Raw genomic sequence first — 22,487 nt, forward strand, 5'->3', positions numbered from 1 at the left:
GCTAGTTAAAAGCTTTGATAAGTCAAGAAGACAGTGCATAATTATCATGGAGTTGGCTATATTACCACGGAGTTAGCTATATTTGGCCCGCAAAGGTAGAGGATGACTTTAACTTAACATTGCCTTATATCCTATCATTCTCTAAAATGCAGATTTTTAAGTTAAAAGAAACCGATGGGATTCGACGTGGATAGAGCCTGAGAATTCTTTTGCAGTCATATGGTTTGCTTAGCTTGTCAAAAAATACAGCTTAAGTAAACTTTACAAACAATGGTACGCGGTTTGCATTTTTGTTACAGAAATGTTCTCTCCTGACAGCTGTGAGAGAATTAAAGAAATCGGGCAATCATTTTATTTTTAAATGATTATATTTTTATCATCACCAGTCTTGTCGATTTATTTTTCCAGGAGAAAAATCAACATTGTAGGGGTCCAAAAAAGAACCTGGTAGAATGACTTGATTGTTTTTAGTAGATATTTACAAACTTTGCTCTTTTTTTTTTTGAAAGAGAAAATACCAAGGAGGGAAAAACAGCCAGCTCCACTATCCCAAAGAACCCACAGGCTATAGATAAAATTACTCTAAGAATTCACCTTATTTTTAACGCATGTAAAATAGCAAAATTATCATGCCAACATAAGGAATATGTACTCTACTTCTTAAGTGCCTAATTATCAAAACAATGACATAGTCGCGATTAGATGCAACCTAGCAATCTTATATACGATGCAACTACATATTGTATGGTCATTCCTGTTATATATTACATTCCATCCTCATCAAATTAAGCTGTATAAGTGGCATCATGAAATTAACATTTACTATCACAATAGAGTTGAATCCTGCTACCGCATGACCGCAGCATGCAAGTAACTGCGTTAGCTGGGAACAGTAAAGTGTCTTCACCTTCCAGAAATCCAGAGAACATGGAAAGTACTATATAGTAGTAAACATCAATTATATTTAAATGGCTTTCATATTGAACCAAACTATATCATGTGCTACAGTTTGGGATAATCGGTCACTGCTCTCTACACATATCCTTGGAGTGACCTTGAAATTAAGCAACTGAATTCCAAACAAGACCTGTTACTATTACGCGGCCCTAGTGAACTGCTGTCAACATGAGGACACGGGTCTCTCCGTGTTTCAGTGTGAAGGCTGTTTTCTATCCTTTCCCCTTTCTGCCCTAATTCAGGTTTTTGAATTAAGAATATGATGAATGTGGGCAACAACTACATTTATTTTTAAACTGGATACTTTCTTTGATGTCGATGTGTTCATGTTAGAAACAAGAATGCTGGAGATGCTTGCCAGCAAATACTCTCCTCTATTCCAAGAGAAGGAGTTGGCAGGAAGGTGCCTGGGTTATATAATAATTTGGGAGGCGGAGTCTCTGGAACACTTCTAGCATTGTAAAAAGTACATACAACTTAGCAGCTTGCAGAGGAAGGTTGAAATAAGTCAATCTGTTCTTTTAAAAATGCAGATGGATCATTCAGGTCTGATCCAGTGATTCCGAGGCAATTAACAATTACCTTGTTGAGGAAGTTTGCACACTGTAAGATAATAATTTCAGTTCTTTGCAGCGTTGTGGTATCAGAGGCTGGTTTTTGGAAGGAAAGGGAAAACTGACGGCTGGGCTTTTCCATGGTCTATCAGCTCTGATAATGAGTAAGGTAGTTGGCATGGGCGACAGGAATGTCCTCTTCACTCAGAATTCTAATAAACCTGGGAAGTTCACCATCCGTTCATCCAATGGGCTCATTTTGGTCTGCATTCCAGTTGGGTGGAAAATTGTCAATCTCTCAAACTGAGTTTGGCCATGATAGGGTCATGTGCAATATTGAAATCCATCTTATTAAGTCAAAATCTTGCTTTTACATTTACAGTGAGATTAAAACAGCATTTAAAGTCACTGCAACTTGTCACCTTCCTATACAAGTGATTTAAGTTTAGGTATGAGGCAAAAACTGTACAAGTCTCATCATTCAAGCATTATAAAATGTCTTTCTTTAAAGTCTTGGGATATAAACAGTTTGGTTTATATGAATTACATCTTTTTCATCTGCATTAAGAAACAATATACATTTTTTTTTCCAGAGTATTTTACGTTATCTATGATAAGCCTAAGATAGTCATCAAAACTGACATTACGTCCTGTGACCATCAATCAACACTGTTACTTTTATAAAATTCATGAACTTTCTTTGGCCACTTGGGTCACTGCCCATTTGCAGGGAACTGTACTTGGGCCCTAGGACCACAGGAGTTGTCGCCTTGAGAGCTGAGGCCATAGATCATCTTCAAGAAGCCATTTAGAAAGTCAAACACTCAGAATATCCTCAGACACAAGTTCCTTGACGTGTTGAGAGGTGGTGTTTTCGATTTCTCACTCCCGAAACCTTGTCTTTACTATCTGAAGGCTTCTGTTGTGAAATATCTATTAGGGCACTGGCGATTGCAAGACCTGGAAGAAAAGAAAAGAGGCTTTTAAATACTTGTTGGACATTTCTTGGCTGCTGACAGAGACGGCTTAGTGCCTTGTGTGGGACGATTTTACATTAGGTCATGGAACACTTAGCTGTTTATTGGAAGTAATCAAGAAGCTTCTTTTTACTTAAATCATTCCTAGCTTGATCATACAAATTTGACACATGAAGAACAACAAGGGGTCAAAAAAGTTCAACTGACTTGTGACTCTGGCTGTTCAAACCCAGGGGTGACAACTTGTCACACTCACCTACACCTTCTATGCCTGAACACAAATTAGCTCTGATGGACAAGGAGTTTTCCATGTTATTATTAAAAATTAAACCAATATTGATAATGCCATTATCACTCAAGTCCAAGGATATACTTTCGTGTTATATAATTTTATGGGTTTTGACAAATGCATAAGAATGTCATATAATCATTATTATTGTGTCATACCAAATAGTTTTGATGCCTAAAAGGTCCCAGGTATCCTGTCCTTCCTTTGCACCTCTGGTAACCACTGGTCTTTTTAAATGTCTCTACAGTTTTGCCTTTCCCAGAATCCCACATAGTTGGAATCAATCACAGAGACTGTAGCCTTTTCAAACTGTCTCGTCTCCACCATACATTGCTTCTTGTTCAATGCCTTATTTCTTTTTATTGCTAAATAATATTTCATTGTTTGGATGTACAGACTTTGTTTACCTACCTCTCCATTGAAGGACATCTTCATTGTGGTTTTTGGGAATTATAAAAAAGGCTGTCATAACAGCTATGTGCAATATTTGTGTGGACACTGTTCTTAATTCACAAAAGCCTAGGGAAAAGGTCCTAAGAGCACATGGGTAAGACGTTGTTCTGGCTTGGAAGCAACTGCCCAACTCCTCCCATGTAGCTGTGCCATCATCAGCAATAAAGGAGCATTTTTGTTGTGCCACACTGGCCCTGAACTATTAGTTGTCAGCATCTTGGATGTTCACCATTCTAATAGCTGTGTAGCTATATTTCATGGTTGTGTTAATTTGCAGTTCCTTAGTAACATAGGACATTGACTATCTTTCTGCATGCTTATCTGTCGCATGTGTCTCTTCTTTAGTGAGGTGTCTATTTAGATCTTTTGCCCACTTATTTTTGAGGTATGACTGCCATAAAGCATATCATTTTCTGATATATGACATAATGATTTGATATTTCTATTTTTGCACATTTTTAATTGCATTGTTGGTTTTGATTTTCTTATGGTTGATTTTTAAGAATGTCCTTTACATTTTAGATGCCTACCCTTGTCAAGGAAGTGTTTTGTAAAGATCTTCTCCCAGTCTGTGTGGTTGTCCTTCCATCCTTTTAAACTGTCTTTTAAGAAAAAGGAAGAAAACGCCTGAGAGAGAAAGTTGTGCTGTAAGCAAGTGGATATGGAAGAAAGGTGATATACAGAATTTTAGCTGGTAAATGTGTTAAAGATAAGAAAAGGACAGAGCATGTTATCAGAACAGCAACACAAAAATGGATCTCTTGCTATCAGAAGTAATTAATATTGTTTTGTTTCACTGGTTCACCTGTTGATTGGCAGGAATATTTGGTAAGATATTTAGAGATGTAAAGACTTTCCTAAGTCGAACAAACACTGGCTTAGCCAGATATTCTGGTTTATCATGGCTGCACATGAATCATTTAGTTTCCTTTGGATTTATTTATTTATGTATACAGAACTGGGGTACAGGTCAGAGGTGCAGGGGTGGTGAGAGGAATCACCAGACAGAGTGGGGAGAAGAACAGGCAGATCCATGAAGTACACTTGAGGGGAGCAGTGGGTGGGTCAGGAGAGGTCTGCCACGCCGTGTGGGTCACCTCCAGGGCTGGGGATCGAACTTGCACTGAAGCGTCTGTGGCTAGCTTGCAGTGTTGTGCTTTAACCCACTGTGCCACCAGGGAGGGCCCTAAATCATTTCAGTTTCTGTTGAGACTTGTGTCATTTTTGAGTAAAACAAAAAGTGCAAAGTCACTGTCCTAAACTAAGAACCCAGATAACCTGCTTTGTTTTAGATGAGGTCCCCAGAGGACTTATGGTTCAATGCCTTGCTCCAAAATCTTGGCGAATAGACTGAATTGAGCTAAACCGACCCTGAGACCTCAGACATCCTCTTGTGTGCTGCTCTCAGAGGCAGGCCTTGCTTAGGGTCTCACCCTATGTAAGGTATCACTCAATTTCTGCATTTCTGTGGGTCAATTTATTTTAACTAAGGTCAATGATGGCATGGTTAGAAGAGAACTCCAGGAGTTTATGAAGAGAGAGACACGGCCATCAAGAGAAGCAAAACTGTTAAACAGCGGCTCGACTAGCCTCGTACAGGCTTCTGAACATGAAGAGAGAAATGGGCTCAAGGGGTCTCAGCAGGGGGCCTTCTGCAAAACTACTGGGTTCCCTCCAAGAAATCCCTGATGACTGCTAGGCCCTTTCTACTCAACTGAGGACAGAGCCTGAACAGTAGGCAGGGAATGGGGTGAGAGGAAAGAGGCCTCGAGATATGTTGGTATAAGGGGAAGTTCAGGGTCAGACATAATGTAGGTATACAGTCATGTGATCATCTGAGTCTCCATCTATTTTAAAGAAAAAGGGAGCCTAATAGACATTAGAAAACATCTGGGAAAAAAGAGAAACTGATAGCACAGAGAGGGTAGGGATTTAAAAATCTCAGTAATGACTATCTAGGCTGGGAATCTTACATATTTACCTTTTATGGGTTGCCATGCGGTAACTCACGTAGATGTAACACAATAGCAAAGGTTCACAGTTTAAGTAAAGATCGACATCGACATCCGAAGAACACATAAGCACGACATCCAAAGAACACATAAGCACTTCTGATGCTTTAACCATTTCTGCTAGTGAAAATATTTTCTTCTTTTTTCTTTAATTGAGGGAGCTGAACCACAGTACATTCTAAAAAATCACAGATCATGCTTGTGCTTACTAAGAGTTCAGTTCAGTGGATCTTAAGTTTCCGCACATTTCCTGGCATACTTCTGTCATAATTTACAACTTGGTGTTATTTCATTCTCGGCTCCTTATCCTGACACAGCTAAGTAAGACAGATAATATATGCCCCATTTTAAAGTGGACAGCAACTACTTGTACAAATTTCAATGAACAGGCATCCAAGTATCATGTTCTTGGATACAATATCCAAGTATCACGAACCATTGCATGGCTTAGTCCTGAGACACTCTGAGAAATGATACTTTTCTATTACACGTGAATGCAAATACTGTTTCCCTTCCAGAACACACAGCCTCAAGCAGACAAGTAAACAGTTTGAGGTGCCAGAATAGGAAATTCTGAGCTAATCTGAAAGTGTCACTGTATGTCTGTAGTTTGGGGTATGCAAAGTCCAGAGTTTAATGAAAATAGTGTCTCTCACAGCACACCCTGGAATTACTAATGATTTGCAGGGTTGGAAACAGATTTGGTTGAAAACAATAAACTGCATTTTGGTTCTTAATTTACAAATAAAGTTGCAAATTGTGCATATTTTTAATTTTATGGTGTTTGTCCTTTCAGTGAAAACGGGATGCTGACTGCTGGTCCTGCATGAGGGTGTGTGTGTGCAGGAAACCTTGCACCCCTGGCCAGTGACCTTGATGTCCATCACCTGTGCTCACAGAGGACACTCAGAGGGCCACTTGCCCAGGCCTCTATCTCTGGGTGGCCAAACGGTGTTTTCATTCAGATTTGCACTTGTATCCTCTGCTAGATCACACAGCTTGGGGTACACCATGAGTTATTCTGCTCAGAAATCCTGTCATTTAATTATGAAAAGCACAGTGATCATAACAGCAGGTGTATGCACCTTTAGTGTCAACTTGTTGAGTGTAAGCTTTTGTTAATATTTTTGCGTTTCTTCTTATTTCAATATAAGACATTAAATAAAAAACACACCCAGGAGTTACCAGGTTCTTTTCAACCTACAAGAAGCCCAGGACACATCAGAGAACAAGACAAAGTCTCTGTCTCTTTGAACTGTACACTTTGGGAAGGACTCATTTAAAAAAGGGAGAGAGAGATTCAAGTACTTTCTGTTACTGCTCTTCAGCCCATGTTATTGTTGCGGGGAATCTGACTTTCTTATTTGACAAGAAGTCAAATCAGTGGCTATTTGCAAAGCCAGTATTATTTTCTCTCCCCACCCCCCAGATGTAGCATCCATATGGACAGACAGACAGAGGTCAGACTGAATATAAACAGTTCTGACCCACAGATGCCCAGAACTCCAACCCTGTCCCTGTTATCACCTACCCAGAAGCTGGCCCACGAGGTCAGGCCAACATCAAGCAAGACCACTGTCTCCAGTAGCCATCACAGTCAAATGATCGCCCCTGGAATGCTAATGGGCCCCAGACAGCCAGACCTTAACTGACAAGCCTAACTCACTCGGGATGGCCCTAGGCCCTGAGGGAGGTGGCCGCCCTCTGGCAGGCTCCTGAGGGTCACCTGCCCCTCCACACAGCCGCTGGCTCTGATGCTCTCATTACAGCAAATTCTGGAAAAATAGTCTCCACTTATTCTTACTTGGTTGGTCTCAGGTTATTCTCGAACTAGCCATGAAGAGAGAAAGGCCTTTGAGCAACCTATCGATAAAATAAAGGCAACTCAGCAGGTAGGCCTCTGTATTGCCCCTGGAGCTAACGCCTCCTCCTGGTTTAGATTTCCCTGGAACTTTTCTCAGGTGAGCGACTCTCTGGCGAAGGCCTGGCCTCGGAGGAGGATGGGCTTCTTCCCAGCAGGAGCTGTGTGGTGGGCTTGCGGCCTGCAGCTAGTGTTCCCTTGAAATGAGGTCATTGCAGAAGATCATTTTTCAAAACGTCACACAAATCATCTGATGAAATCCACTTACTGTGGTCTCGAGGCCTAGCACAGTTTCTTGTTATCAAAGCAATACAATTAACTGGGGGAACGATTCATTATTTCAGACTCGTGGTCTAAAAGAATTTCATTTACTATGTCAAGAGGATGCCCAGAAGCTGCAGGTTGGCAGAATTTACATCAAAACAGGCCGGTAGATTCAATAAAAATGCTGGGGTGCAAGTATTTATTATAAGCTTTACCTTTTTTTGCACTTTTTGTTCTTAAATGCCAGCCACTGTGACATTTAGATTATTCAAATGGGAATGATCAAGCTCAGAGGAAAGAGAGAACTGGCCTCCTCCTGTCTCCTCTTCCTTTCCCCCATGACCTTTCACTTGCTGAGGTGATGCTTGCTGCCAAGAGATCAGGGTCACCCCGAGCAGGGCCAGCTGTGCGGAGCCGCGGCCTGTAGCACCCAGATTCCCTCCAGGACACAGGCACTACTGAGGAGCCACTGGTTCGTTGCCAACAATTACCACGGATGCTTTGTAAATAATTACAAGATGCACCCAAATCAGACCTTTACCCATAACCTCTGCCAAAAACTAATATTTCCATCTTAACATTGAAGAACCTCCTCACTAAACATGCAGAAACGCCCTACAGAGAGAGCAATGTAAACCAACAGCTACCCTTTAAAAATGGTAAATAGATCTTTTTAAACCACTAAATATGCAACAAAAACCACCCAGGAGAAGCATCTGGAATTTAGTTATCTTTAGTAAAACTCTAGCTTTTCCTAATGGAAGTAAAATGGTAATAGTAGGTTCCAGCAGTAACAATCTAATCATAAAATTACTGATGTGTGTTTTTTCACAATTATGCAGAACAATTAATAAGTACAGTAATAAAATACTGCCCATCAAATGAAATTGCCTTGGAAAGAACATTCTCACTTTATATACAAACATCGTGCTTCCATTTTACATTTGAACAAAGCCTCAGAAAAGTCATTCATTTTGAAACGTTCTCCTCCCAAGTCTGTATAAAAGCAGGCACCACTATATATTTTAATTTTCCAGGAAAACAGCTTCATTAGGCGTGAAAGGTTAATTGCAGGTTTAAGTGGGGCTTGGGGAACGGTGTGGGGTCTGTGGTGAATTGCACAGTCTGCTTGGGGACGGCTTGAATGAGTGCTGTAAACTGTTTGCCCCGCTGAAATGTTTTACTACCTCATTTACTATCTGTCTTCTTTTACGGCTTGTATTTGTAGTTCTTCTAAACCCTTAATGGCTACAGTTTTATTTCACTGTAATCAGATTTAAATGGAAATACCATGCTGGGATGTTTAAATGTTTTCCCTCTGATTGTATATAGCTACATACTACTGTTCGGAGTCGTGGCTATCCTTCACATGGTTAAGAAAGTGACTTTGGGAAACTTTGATGTTGCATAGACTCCAGCTATTGTGCAGACTTAATTTAACATTCAGTGGGCCACCCTTGCTGCTCTGCAGCTAGAGCTGGATGCGTAATTAGAAAATATGCATTTCCATTTTAATTTGTCTGCTGGAAGGCTAGCACAACTGAAGTCATTATTAGGCAAAACTCCAAAGGTTACACTGTTGAACAAAAATTGAAATACTTCAAGTGCTGAAGACACTGGAATGACAAATGCACTAGTCCCATTTGTCTGACAGTTTAGAGAAATGGTTCCCTTCACCTACTAAAATCCAATGACAATGACAGATGCCAGTGTTTAAATACAGATGACAATTGTAGTTTGGCTAGAAAATGTTGCTTGGCCTTTGATAAATCATAATATTTGAAAATCTCACTTAAAGATACTGGTACTGTTCCACAAAATGCAGCCCTACTCCAGACTATGGCCACCAATTTCTAGAACATTCCTGAGCAGCACCTATATGCGACGCGGACTGTCCACTCCTTGGTTATGTGTCCTAAGTACATCATGGCCGTGACTGTTTCAATTTATTGTTTAATGTTGATTTCATGGTTCACAACAAGTGAAGCTTCCTTTAGATTGTATCAGTTCTCATTTGACTGACATACATCGAGATTTTACTTGTCTCCTCTAAGATACTGTGGGATTTTTCAGGCACAAACATTACAAGAATCAATTTCATAGTTGTCTCCCCAGGTTGGTGAGTGCTACTTTCAATTAAAAAATTGGATTTATAATAATATCTTATTTTAAGTCCTAGCATCCTTTGTTTAATTACTGTCCTTAAAGATATCAAGTTATCAGAGTTTTATGACAAGAAAACTATCTCATTTTCCACTGGCATTTCTAGTAGTAAAATGTCATTAGTTGCCTTAAATTAAATGGCATACTTGAAAGTATTTTATAAACCATTAATTATTATACATAGTCACTAATGTCAATACAAGAAACAATCAGTTACTATCACTAATAATAACAAACCACAGGTTAATTTATGCCAGAAAACACCAAGGTCCATGGGATTATCCTAAGGATTATAAAGCTGTTTGAAAAGTAAGTCACTTCATTTAATTGTTATTTCTTGACCCACACCAGACGTGCTGCTCTAGTTCCTAGGATTTAGTAAATAAGGCAGACCAGATATGAAAGATTCTGCACCTGCTGCAGAATCTTACATTATTATGGATCAAACTTATGTAGTCTTTTGATCAAGTTATTTTAACATTAAATGTAAATGGCTAAGAAAAGTACCTGACACACAGGTGCTCAAGAGTGTGAATCAATTCTCATCACCATCATCATCATCACTGAGTGAGAAGTATGAAGGTAAAGAATAAGCGAAACTTTGCCCATCAATAGATTTCATGCATTCATTCTTTCAAGATCTGTGTACCTACTTTGTGTATTACTAAATAAACAACAGACATGGATAAAAAGAGGAAGAGGAACTGAAACACTCCCAGAACATCCATAGCAACACAGTAGCAATTTAGTCCTCAAATCAGAATGATCTTGAAGCCTCAGATAATAAAAGTAAGAACTGATCATGAAGGTATGGATGATTTATATATGCTGCCTACTCCCTGAGGGGCATGAAAATACACTAAAATAACAGCCACACAGAAAACGGCAACATTCAAGAGAGAAACTTTGCTTTTGTAAGTTTGCTCTTACTTTAGAAATACTACAAATAATGAACCTTTATCTTTCAGAGTTAAAGCAATGCACTTGCATTCATTATCTAGGTTTCCAGGGACTGTCCACTTCAGGTGGGCCAGGGTGGTATTTTTATCTCTGCTTCTGTGGTGGCCAAAGGGTGGCGCAGAGCATGTAATGGTGGCTCAGGCTCACAGAGTGGGTGGGATGCAGGGACCTGCAACCAGGGTAAGCTCTGCACTCTGCTCACTTTCCAGCCATTAGAAGGAAAACACTGCTTTGATACATGTGATAAGACATGACTCTGAGCTGAAAGAAAAAAAAAATGGTGGTGTGTGTGTGGGGGGGTGAAATCATTTATGATCAAAGGCATTAAATGATGCTGAAGGCAACGGAAAGAACAGCAAGGAGAGCGATTGAGCCTTCTGTTTATACTGGGCGAGTGCTCCCCAAGCAGGCGCTGCCCTCGGCACTTGGCATGCATTATTTTTTCACTTGTGCAGATAGGAGTGGATGGCAATGTGGGTTACATCAGTAAGCATGCATTGAGGCCATACTGCAGACAACTTCATTGAAGCTGGTTTCGGATTTCCAAATACCATCAAGTTCTGGCAAAGCTGAGGAGCTCCCAGATTTTCTGACAATTGCACTGAGAAACATTCTATGAAGCAGGCACAAGGTGTGAGGAAAGACAGACAGCCTTGAGATCTCAGGGTGGGAGGCTGGGGGGTGGGGTCAAAGGCTCCCAGGCAATGTGGTCTCTGAGCTGAGGATTGAAGTGGGATAAGGAACTAGCATTGACACACTGGAGAATTGAAGAATGCTGGTGGTATGATCCTGGTGGAGAGAATTAGAAATTCAACAGCATGGAGAATTTCCATGGGTACTTGGAACGTAGGACATTTCCTACGGGCAGAACACAGATGCAGGGGGGCATATCGGGAGGAAGAAGAAAGAGAGGCAGGCAGAAGGGGGACCATGGATTGTTCTTAGTTGCCAAACCAGGAAATTGACTTTTAACCTGCAAAACAAAACAAAACCTCGGATGAGACGTTTTGGAGAGGAATTATTAGACTTTTATTTCAAATAGATCTAATGGTAGCATGGAGGACAGGTAGAGTGGGCGTGAGGTTAGTACAACCAGGTAAGAAAGTGGCAATACAGAGAAAGGAAAGGGATGAATAGGCCAGACACAGGAGAGAGTCATCTGGGAGACGGAAAACAAGAAGGCGTTTAGAGCCAGTGGCAACTCTTGGTTTCTGGCTACAAGGCTACTCCCTAGCAGATGGAGGAAGAAAACCAGTTAGGGTGTGTGGGAAACAGCCGGTCATTTGTCCTCTTGCAGACTTACTGTGTGGTTGGATATACAGACGTGAGGCTTGGGCGTAAAGTCTAACCCAGACATGTGGAGCTGGGGGTCATTTTCATGGATGGGATCGAAAGGCTTTAACTGAAGAAGGGGGAAGGCTGGCTGACATGCTGTTGCCATTGGGAGAGTCTAAAATCTCAGTGGTTTGACAAATGCACGTTTACTTGTCACTACACGAAATCCAAGGTGGGTGCTCCTTACTGGTGTCAGTTTGCGCGTGCAGAAAAAGGGGAGAAGAGGAAGGGATCTGATCTGTGTAGTTATTCAGAGAACAGAATGCTGATGCTTCTGCTGCCTTCAGCTGGGGCTTCTGTGGTTGCCGACAGTCCTGACATCTAGATGGCAGATAGGAGATAATCATTTAGAGCAGGTACCATCCCTTCTAGACAACTTTAGGGCAGGAAAAACTCACGACAGGGGCCCTCCCTGGTGGCTCAGAGGGTTAAAGCGCAGCACTGCAAGCTAGCCACAGCCACTTCAGCACAAGTTCAATCAGAGTTTGATCCTGGCCCCAGAACCGACCCACACGGCGCAGCAGACTTCTATCTCACCCACTGCTCCACAGCAGAGTTCTTTGTTGATCTGCCTGCTCTGCTCCCCACTCTCTCTGGCAAATCCTCTCACTACTCCTGCATCTTTGGCCTCTACCAAAAATAAATAATCTTAAAAAATAAATAAATAAAAGCAGCGCATGGCAGTGGTCTAGTGTCGAAGATTAGTAAGTACTACATCTGGGCAGCAAATCTCCATTGGGGGAAGTGAAAATTGTGGGAAGGGAGCCAGAAGTCCCTCTCTGGGGGGAGAAGGGAGGGGGGAGGCTGTACCGGTAGAAAAACTAGCACAAGAAGGAGAAAGAAGGAGAGGCGGGGAGCTCACTACAAGGTACAGACACCCAGAAAAGAAAACAGGACTGAGATTGTCCATAGCCCCTGAGAAGTAGGTGGCTACTTAACAACCTGTCAACCTTGTTTCTGCTTGCAGCACATCACTGCAAGAATTCCATGACAACTGCAGGCCAACGGAGTTTGTGGCATCCAAGCTTTTCTTGATTTGAAATTCAGAACATCCCCAGAGATGTCTCTTGGAAGGATGTTGGGGTAGGTGGCTGCCACAGTCACTTCTGGCTCTGTAATTGTATGACTGCAGCTGCCTTTCGTGTAGCAGCCCATCAGCGAGTACCAGATTCAGCAGCCACATGCCCCCTTTCATGTGGGCTTCCGTGCGGCCGCAGAGTGGGTGCCACATGCATCATTGTCAGGGGCCAGGCTGCCTTCAAGAACTTCACTCTAGAAACAGGCATGAGGTTTTGCTCGTTAAGGACATACAAAGGAATGAACATGTTTCCACCAGAGTGAGAAGCATGCTGTTAATACCATCTCACCTACTGTTAGGTGTGGTTTCTGCGATGCCACTAACACAGGCCAAGAAATTGGCTATAAGTCTTACAAGAGCAAAGTGAAGAGGCTGGACAGTGACAAAGAGCAGCCCGGGGTGTAGTCTTATGTCTAGCAACCGCTGAACAACCTGACAGAACTATGTTAGTCTTCCAATTCCTCACATTATGGCGTAATTTTGTCTTCATAACTTTGCTATCCCTTTGCAAAGGAAGCACCTTGAAATAGGGACTATGCTTTTATTCTTCCTCCTATCCCAGTGCTCAGACTCAGATGGAAGATCAATAAGTACTACAGGAATGAGATAAAATGATGTATTATGTCACCATGTGCTGCTATAGAAGTGAATTCTGATTCGAAGTCTTAAGTATTGTTCTCTCTTAAAGGTATTTGGAAATCAGGGCTACCCTCCTCATTTTTCTTGAATCCTTGGATTTGTTTGCGGAGGAATTACCCAGTGGACCATAAGGTGGGGTAGAGGGGTGAACACTGTCACTACTGTGCCTAGAGTCGATCTATTACCCAAGATGGTGGCCCAGGGCAGACCATGGTGCAGGGTGCTACTGTGCCCCCTAAGTGTTCACATCCCTTGCTCAGAGCTGAATGTGCGGGTGCCCACAGAGGAGATCGACGTCAGTGAACTTGTGGCTCAGTATTTGGCCAACATCATCTCTAAACAGGTTGTGATGTCCACGGCAGTGAGCACAATATGGACAAAAAGTTGAAACAGCCTCCATACTTGCATGGCATCAGAGCTTTAGCCATCAGCCGTCCCTGGCGGTCTCTGGAAAGTCTTGGAGTATTTTCAGTCAACTTTGGAAGCACCGCCATTAGTGTGCTCGGCTCCTTTCCCAAAAGGGAGGTTCAGTTCAGTTTTCATGTTCTGATTTCCCTCCCTCCTACTCACCCACCTTTTCTCTTCCTGGAGATATGTGCAAAGTTAGAGCTGAGATGAGTTATTTTTCAACACTTACATAGATATTTATAAGAAACTAGATTAAAATTTAAATCAAGGTTAAACAGTGTGGAATGGTGATCTGAATCATTGCTTCTCATAGCATTTCAGGTTTGTGAGAGTATCAGCGACAGAGGCAAAGGTAATAATATCACATCACACATTATACTGCATTGAATATTAAAAGACAAGTTACCAACTACAAAATGAATTTCAGTGTTGTCCAAGGGTGATGTTTCTGCTCCCCTAAATTCACTGCAGTCAAATATTCTTTTGACTGCAACTTTAAAAGTAATTGAAAATATACAACTATCTCTGCAAAGTCAAAATATTATTTTAACAAACTCCAATGGTAAAGCAAATTCATGCTTTTTATATAAAAAAAGATCATTGCAAAATTGGGAGAAAAAATAGGTAAAATTATGCAAATCCTCACTTCTAGCTATTTAGATAAAATGGAAGAGAAAACTGCTGTACAGAATTATGATTTTCCCATTAATATTACTATAAATTGCTTAGACCTTACCAAAAGTTATTACAGATAATTTAATGGCCAAAGGCATTTTAACAAAAACAGATATGTCTGTAGCCCAATTGATCCTTGAGAAATCTCCTTTGTGGAAGGAAAAGGCAGTCTAGTTGGACAGTGGATTTCTCAAAACAGACTCAAACCATCCCTCTGATGTTTGCTAAGTGATCTAGGACCCCAGACACTACACATTTTCTCCAGTAATTCAAAACAGGGACCTTTGGGAAGCAGTTTGTTTAAATGACCTCCTTTAATCTAGCAGAAGAAAGGATAAAAGAAACCTCATTCTCGGAAGCAATTTTGAGAATCTGACTGAGCATGTCCCATAAACGCTGACCCTTCTGAGTGAAAAAAGTATCCTTTCGTCCCACTTTTGCCTCTGGGAACAATCACAGTGGCCTCGGAGAAACTGTGAATTGAGAAGTGTCACAGAGAGTCAGGGCTAGTGGGAACCTTTCAAACTCTATAGGCAGGTAAATCAGAGAGGGAGCAGACTTCAGAGTGCTCTGGAACTTTCTGATGTTATATCCAGGGGGATAAACACAACCCAGCATTCACACCAGGTGTCTCCCACACAAAGAGAATTCGCATGTGGTGCTTTCCACAGTCCTTGACTGCCGAGTCCAAAGTGATGTCCCAGTGTTCTCCATTCTGGCTTTCCAGAAGGGACCTCATGCTAACCATAGGTGTCTCCTAGAGTGGTGATGAAGTGGGTTACCAGGTGGGTGCAGACAGAAATTCTTGTCAGCATATACATTACAGAAGGCTTACTAAAGAGCATCACCATGCCATTCGTGGGCACGATAGGAGACTGCCCTTTTTTTTTTTTTTAAAGATTTATTTATTTGTACATACAGAACCGGGGTACAGGCTAGAGGCTCAGGGGCGGTGAGAGGCTTCACCAGAGACAGAGTGGGGGGCAGAACAGGCAGATCGACGAAGCACACTGCTGAGGGGAGTAGCGGGTGGGTCAGGAGAGGTCTGCCGCGCCCTGTGGTCACCTCCGGGGCAGGCGGGAATCGAACTCATGCGGAAGTGGCTTTAGCTTCTCAGTGCAGTGCTTTAACCCGCTGCGCCACCAGGGAGGGCCGAGACTGCCCTTTTTATTAGGTATCTTCACTTTGGCTGTTACCTTTAACAGAGTAAGAGCCTTTGTTGGCAGGAAGATGAAAAAAAAAAAAAAAAACTTGCTTTCAGGGCAATAAAGGAATTCTCTTATGATCAATGGTTGATGAGAGCAGGTTCTTCTGAGCAGTAGGCCCTGGGCTACATTCTGTAAAGGGTTTCAAATTAGTCTTATTCTGAGGTCTGGGCAAGGGGCCAGTTCACCGCCCAGCTGCTGCTGTCTTTCAGCCCAATGGTCGATGAGAAAGTTATTTTTTTTTTTAATAAAGAAAAATACTTACACATCATAGACAGCAGATCTCAGAAAGTCAAGTACAACAGACATATGGAATGATCAGGTTTTTAAAAGTACATCTATTTCATCAGATTTAGTTTCATCTTCTCTTACTTCAAAGCCTCATTTATTAAAGCTGGAGGGATTACCATTTTTATTTGCAAAGGTATTTTATGATTTTCCTAAAACAATATAAAAGAGGCTCTGGAAAGGACAAACTATAAATAGTTTATTTATAATTGACTGAGTACATTGAGTCTCTCCTGTCCTTTTGGTAAAGTAATACTTTTTATAAGGCATTTTGACAAACTGGGATCATAATAATCAGAATAAAAGCAAGTTTCCTCTGAATAACTGCACATATTAATTAATTTTAGTTCATCCCCATTTAATTTTCCAGAGTTACAAATAGACAACCAGCTATTTTTATTTCTTTGGTCAAGTACTAATGGAGAGATGCTGAAATTGAACCAATTACTCACTTTACTAAAGGGCTTCACTATTTCTAGAGAACCGGAATAAACTGCAAGGCTGGGAGTCTGTACGAAAAGCAAATCCTGGTGCTCACGTGCAGGCGCCCACTGTCTACAACACTGTCTGAGTTGCATACTCACAGCACTCTTTAAAGAAAATTATAGGGCATGGTAGATGCAGAAAGTGCTGGTAAGCTGTTTGAGGGGAATGTGGTTTTCTTGGACTTGAACTACCTGTCTGAGCAGAACCAGCCCAGCTGAATCAAGTGCTAAATCATATATATCCAAAACATAATTCGAATTAAAATAAGCCTGCACTTAAGTTGTTGCTGGCTGAACAGTTCGGTTGGTACCCAGTTGAGGTGCTCGTCATGGCTCCAGTTTATGACCTATCAGAAACACCGACACACTCCAGGTGTAGGCCGGGCTGTTGTTGAGATGTGACATTAAACAGGGTATTAGATCTCATGGGGGAACGTCTAATACATCTAGCAGTAGGGTGGGATGAAAACAGGTTATTCAGAAAAATCAAAAAATCTAATTCATTTGCCAAAAGAGCTCTTCAGATGAAGGAAGTACAGCCCAGGATGCCACATAAAGATACTTTTAAATTAGGGAGCATTGGCAATAAAGTGTGAACTGGTGATCAGAATCCAGCGTCCAGGTATATGAGGAAATAGTTCCGAAACTGCCCAAAGTGACCAATACCTTAAATGAACAAATCTACAGCACATTCTATAAACACATTAGAGAGACTATGCTATCACGTTTCAAAAGGTGCTTCCTTCATACTTAACCTTTAGCCCAGCATTTATAGTGGATCTAATATTGAACAGAAAGGTAAATTTAAAAGAAAAAAATATAAAAGCCATCTGCTCATTTTTCCAGCTTTAACATATTGACATGTGTTTTGTTCTAGTATTGCTCAAAATTAGCTCTGAGATAAAAGTTCATATTAATTATCCCATAATGTAGTCTAATCACTGTTGACATTTTGAAAGAAGATGTTAAGGCAGCCAAGATAAAAATTCAAAAGTGGGTGAAAAATATTACATATGTTCATCCCAGAAAGCCTACAGCGCTTCTCCATGGGTTCATTTTCTCTTAAAGTAAAAACCTTCTATAGGATGAGTAGCAACTGGAGGACCTAACTGAACTCTCTGGCCTAATTCAGATGTGGCCTCCTTACTGCTTGGCACTTTTTTGGTTCTTAAAGATGAGCCAAAAAGATTTTGGATATATTTCAGATTTAATTTCTTTGTTTTGTTGATCTTTATGACTCTACTTAGGACATAAAAATAAGAGAAAATGTGTCAAAGAGTTAGGCTTTTGATTTCTTTTTCTCAATTTGAACGATTAGCCCTAGAACTAAGGGAATAGTAAAGCTAATTGGGACTACCTCTGGAATTTAATGAGTACTGCAACTATTAAAAAAGTCAGGTACTTTTATTAGTGTACAGAAATTCTTAAGCCTCAGCATGAAATATTCATAATCAAACATAGCATCACAGTGTTAGACTCTTAAAGAATGCAAGCATACAGTTAGTCCTTAGAGTTTATAGGCATTTAGTCAATAAAAAATGAAATTTTCCCTTTTTGGAATGAATGAAAACCAAGTGCAAGGTGGAATTACAATATAAATGAAAAGAAAAATACTGATTTGGAGTCTTCCTTGTTCTTCAGGGTATTTTATAAAATATTATGTCAAGGAAAAATACAAGAATTCAGAGTTTGGAAATGCCTTTTTCCTTACAACCCTAGTGAACTGAGACAATCCTCAAAACACAAGTGAATCATTCTCACAGGACATATTGCTAATATGATTTTTTTTATAATCCTATGCTACGAGCACACAGGCATATATGCACAGAGCATTTAGATTAAATCCTAAGAACCAACAGGCAGCGAATTATTCCATTAAATTTATGCTGATATTATCAATATGAACAGAGGTGAAATACTACCTTATTAAAAAAAAAGTTATACTTTGATAGGAATATTCAAACAAGGACAAAGTAAAGCAATGGTCCTCACAGAGTGAACTGGGGTCCTCTTGTTTTGATGTAATAAATAGGCAAGTATCCCCCTTGGGGATGCATAGGGCCAGACATTTATTAAGAGACATTTTGAACTCTCATACAAGATAATAAAAATAGGCTTCACTATAGAAAATTACATTTTAATGACTTTCTGAACAAGTTACATGGAGTTTATGTAAAGGAAAGCTGGGGGAAGTCTAAGATTTTTTTTCTACCCAAGTTATTAAAATTTGTATTTGAATATAATTCCTTTCATTAACATTAAATCAGTTAGCTTTAATTTATGAAAAAAGCTCTGCTAAGTTTTACCACAATAGTTTGCACAGCTTTAATTTGCATTCATGAAAAAAACACAATAAATTAATTTGCTACTTGGAAAGAATTTGACAAATGCATTAATCATGAAGAAACCAAGTTCTGTTTCTTTACTCTCTCTCACCAAGATAGATGTAAGATAAGAGATACTGATTTAACGTTCTTTAAGCAAAATGAGATGTAATGATAACAATGGGATATTTGTAGAGACAGAGAATCACAGAACTGGCAGGGTCTAAGAAATTCCCTGGTTTGGCAAATAGGAAAAGAACAATTCAGTTTCCCAAAATATCTATGGAACAGAGTAGTGAAGGCTTATTTTCATTTCTTCCACTTGAAACCACCACATAAGTTATAATTACCTAAAGACTGATGAATTTGGCTTCTAAATGACCTGGGCTCTTCACACTATGTCTTGTCCTCAAGGCTTTACGAGTATAGTCTGAGCTCGGAGACGATGCTGAGTTGTTACATGAGACAATCAGAATCCAGATTTTCAAAAAATAGTAGGAAAAACCCTAAAATTGTCCCTAATCACTACTCTGCACTGCTTCTTCTGACAAGTTGATCAAATATTGTCAAATTCATTCCTAAGTTTGTATTACAGTGGAAATGTCTGCATAAAGAATGCAACACCAAGGTGTGACATGGCAATTCGTTCCCTAATTGTGCTGCCATTTTACACTGTGTTATTTTCTTCTCTGAGCATAAAACTTGCTTTTATATGTAGTTTAAGCTACAGATCACCTTCCTGAGTCTTATGTCATGTGGCTCTTCCGTACTGCATGGAAAGGCCTTTTCTTTAGACTTCCAGAAAGTTCTAGTCTATTCCTTTAAGTATAATTTTCTGAAAAATAATTTTCTGAAAAAAGTCTGAAGTTTCTGAAAGGAACATTCTTAGCAAATGCTCAAAAATTATTAATTGCCTTGGAATTAGAATGTAATCTACGTCTATATTACATATATATTATGTACTTGTGTATTACTGAGGTATATGAGTATATTGATATAATAATTTAAATTCATGGCATAACTTCATTAGAGCCACTTCACCATCATTAATAAAATTTTATTCCTTAAGTAAAGGCTTTGAACAAGAAAGTACTGTTAAGTGCAACAGTACATATTTAACAAAAAAAATCTAAAAGGTTTTTGTGATTATCCATTATATTGAATCACGGAAATGATTCACATTGTCCGTTTACTGTGGGGTGAAGAAACACTGATATCTTAATGATAGGAAGAAAACAATTCAAGTGTCCACTTGCTGTGCATGGTCTGTACTTTCCTTGTGCTAAAAAAAAAATATTCTAATTATTTTTACTCCACTGGGCCTGTTTCTGTAGAAATAAATTTAATTTTTTGCTCTTGTAATCTACAACTCCTTCCCTCTATGTTGTTCTTTATGTGGAAGAACTTGGTTTGCTTGTTTTTTTAATGTCTTTTTTAATTTTTTAAATTTTTTACTCCCTTACACCAGCATGGAAAAGTCAGTCTGATGGGAAGTTGAAGGCTGGAGATAGTCAGGAGAGGTCTGCTGCACCACGTGGGTCAGCTCCAGGTTTGCTGCACCACGTGGGTCAGCTCCCAGGCCAGGGATGGAACTCTTGCTGCAGTGGCTGAGGATAGCTTCATAGTGCTGCACTTTAACCCCTTGCACCACCAGGGAAGCCCCCGCCTTCCTGACTTTTGAGAAGGAGTATTATCTGGTTACTTATTTAGATATGTAGGAAGTATGTTATTTTATTTCAAAGTATGCTTAATTGTGGTGAGCTACGTGTCTTCAGAACATTTTAAAGGCATTAAATTTTTGTTGATTACAGACAAACCACTCCTCATTCTGTTTGTCCAATGTACAAATCTCAGTATTTGGTATGCAGGTTCCTCTAGAAGATAAGAATTTAAATAAAAGCATTTCCCCAAACTCAGTGAGGAGATGCCAGACTGCTTTAGTAAAGCCTGGAAATGTCATCCCTTGGGGTAAATCTTAATGCCAAAATGTTCCTGGGCTCATGAGTGGGTGTAGAGGTGCCCCGGCCCCAGGCTGGGCCCTCAGCAGCTCACACCTTTCACTGTCCAAGAGTCAGAATCTCTAGGCAGAGGAGCTGACTAGCATCTCCAAAATTTTTTCACTCGCAGGTTTGAAGAATAGGAATTTTAGTGAATCCTGAATTATCCACACTATTCAATTAATCATTCTTATTTCACAATATTTGAAAATGGAAAGGGCTAACGAGGTCATTATATTTAGAATAATTCAAGAGGAGGGAATTCACTAATATATTTTCCAGCACAACCCTTATTTTTTCACTTTAAAATTTAAAAAAAAATTATTATTTGAATCATCCTTCATTTTTGTGCAATGCACAGTTTCCCCGTGAAATTCCCACCACCAATTCACCCGTGCTCCATCACTGTAGTCTCTTGTGCTCTTCCCAGCCCTGGTCTGAACCTTCTAGAAACTGAGTCACTGTGGGAAGTGGACGCCCCTGCGTGGTCCGGCAACTGGATGGTCCAGCACCTGAGCCCTCCCCACAGACCCAACCCTAATGGCAGAGACCAGCTGCAGGAAGATGAATGAGGAGGGAACAATCAAACTGCAAAATGTGTACCCTGCAGACACGGAGGGGGAGGGTCTAAGGGGTGGAAGACGCTGCATCAGAAGATGCGCTAACACGAACATCTCACCTCATCCTTTCTTTACAAAATGTTACTAAACACGGGGCTGGAAGGGACTTTGCTAAGTGACAAAGACAGAGGAATGACAAACGAGGATGGTGTCATTTACATGTGGAATGTGGAGAAACTGTACAAAGGGTCTGAGCAAAGCGAAACTTAAAAAAACTAATTCTCAAAGAAATGACTGTAAGAACAGTGTTGGGGGGCAGGGGAAAAGCTGGGGTGAGAACAGAGTGGAAAGGAGCACCATGGACTGTGATGGACAGGATTTCAGGTGCTTTGGACTGGGCACTATGGTAATGATATCCAAAGAGGGGACCCTACACCCCTAAAATAAGATGTAAACTGACTTTATCTCAATTTTTCCCTTAGATTTATTTATTATACATACAGAACTGGGGTACAGGCCAGAGGTGCAGGGGCAGTGAAAGGATTCTCTAGAGACAGAATGGGGAGCAGAACAGGCAAAGGGGAGCAGCTAGCGGGTCAGGAGAGGTCTATGGGGCCATGTGGGTCAGCTCCTTAGCTGGGGATCGAACTCATGCTGAAGTGACTTTAGCTTTGTAGAGCTGTGCTTTAACCTGCTGCGCCACCAGGGAGGGTCTGAATTTTTTTTTTTATTGCTAATTTCTACAGTCTTTTTATCCTTTAAGACATAAAATTGCATATGAATACATATGTAAACTTTTGACAAACAAACAAACAAAAAACCAAACTATAGCACCAGACTACCCTTCTCTGTTTCCATTTCCTTTTATCATTTATTCTTCCTTTGCCTCTTTTTTGAACCAGTCCTGTTAGCTCCTAGCTTCCTTTACTTTAAAAAACAGGTGGTTTGATGGCTGTTATTTGAAATTCTTGATTAAATAATTGCATTATCTAAGCCACTTTCA

The 22,487-nt window shown here is 40.4% G+C and overlaps 1 protein-coding gene across 1 annotated transcript in view; it reads right to left on the reverse strand.

The window, feature by feature from the left end:
• Positions 1 to 795: 795 nt before the first annotated feature.
• The window catches only part of ATRNL1 (attractin-like 1), a 426,906-nt gene continuing 405,214 nt past the window's right edge, over positions 796 to 22,487 (reverse strand). Inside the window, exon 29 of the mRNA XM_004680415.2 lies at positions 796 to 2,471. Within this exon, the coding sequence (XP_004680472.1) occupies positions 2,347 to 2,471 (125 nt within the window). The 3' untranslated portion in view covers positions 796 to 2,346. The remainder of the gene's footprint in view (positions 2,472 to 22,487) is intronic.

This window comes from Condylura cristata, unplaced genomic scaffold (assembly GCF_000260355.1).
Source record: "Condylura cristata isolate star-nosed mole 26May11 unplaced genomic scaffold, ConCri1.0 scaffold00011, whole genome shotgun sequence".
Lineage (NCBI taxonomy): Eukaryota > Metazoa > Chordata > Mammalia > Eulipotyphla > Talpidae > Condylura > Condylura cristata.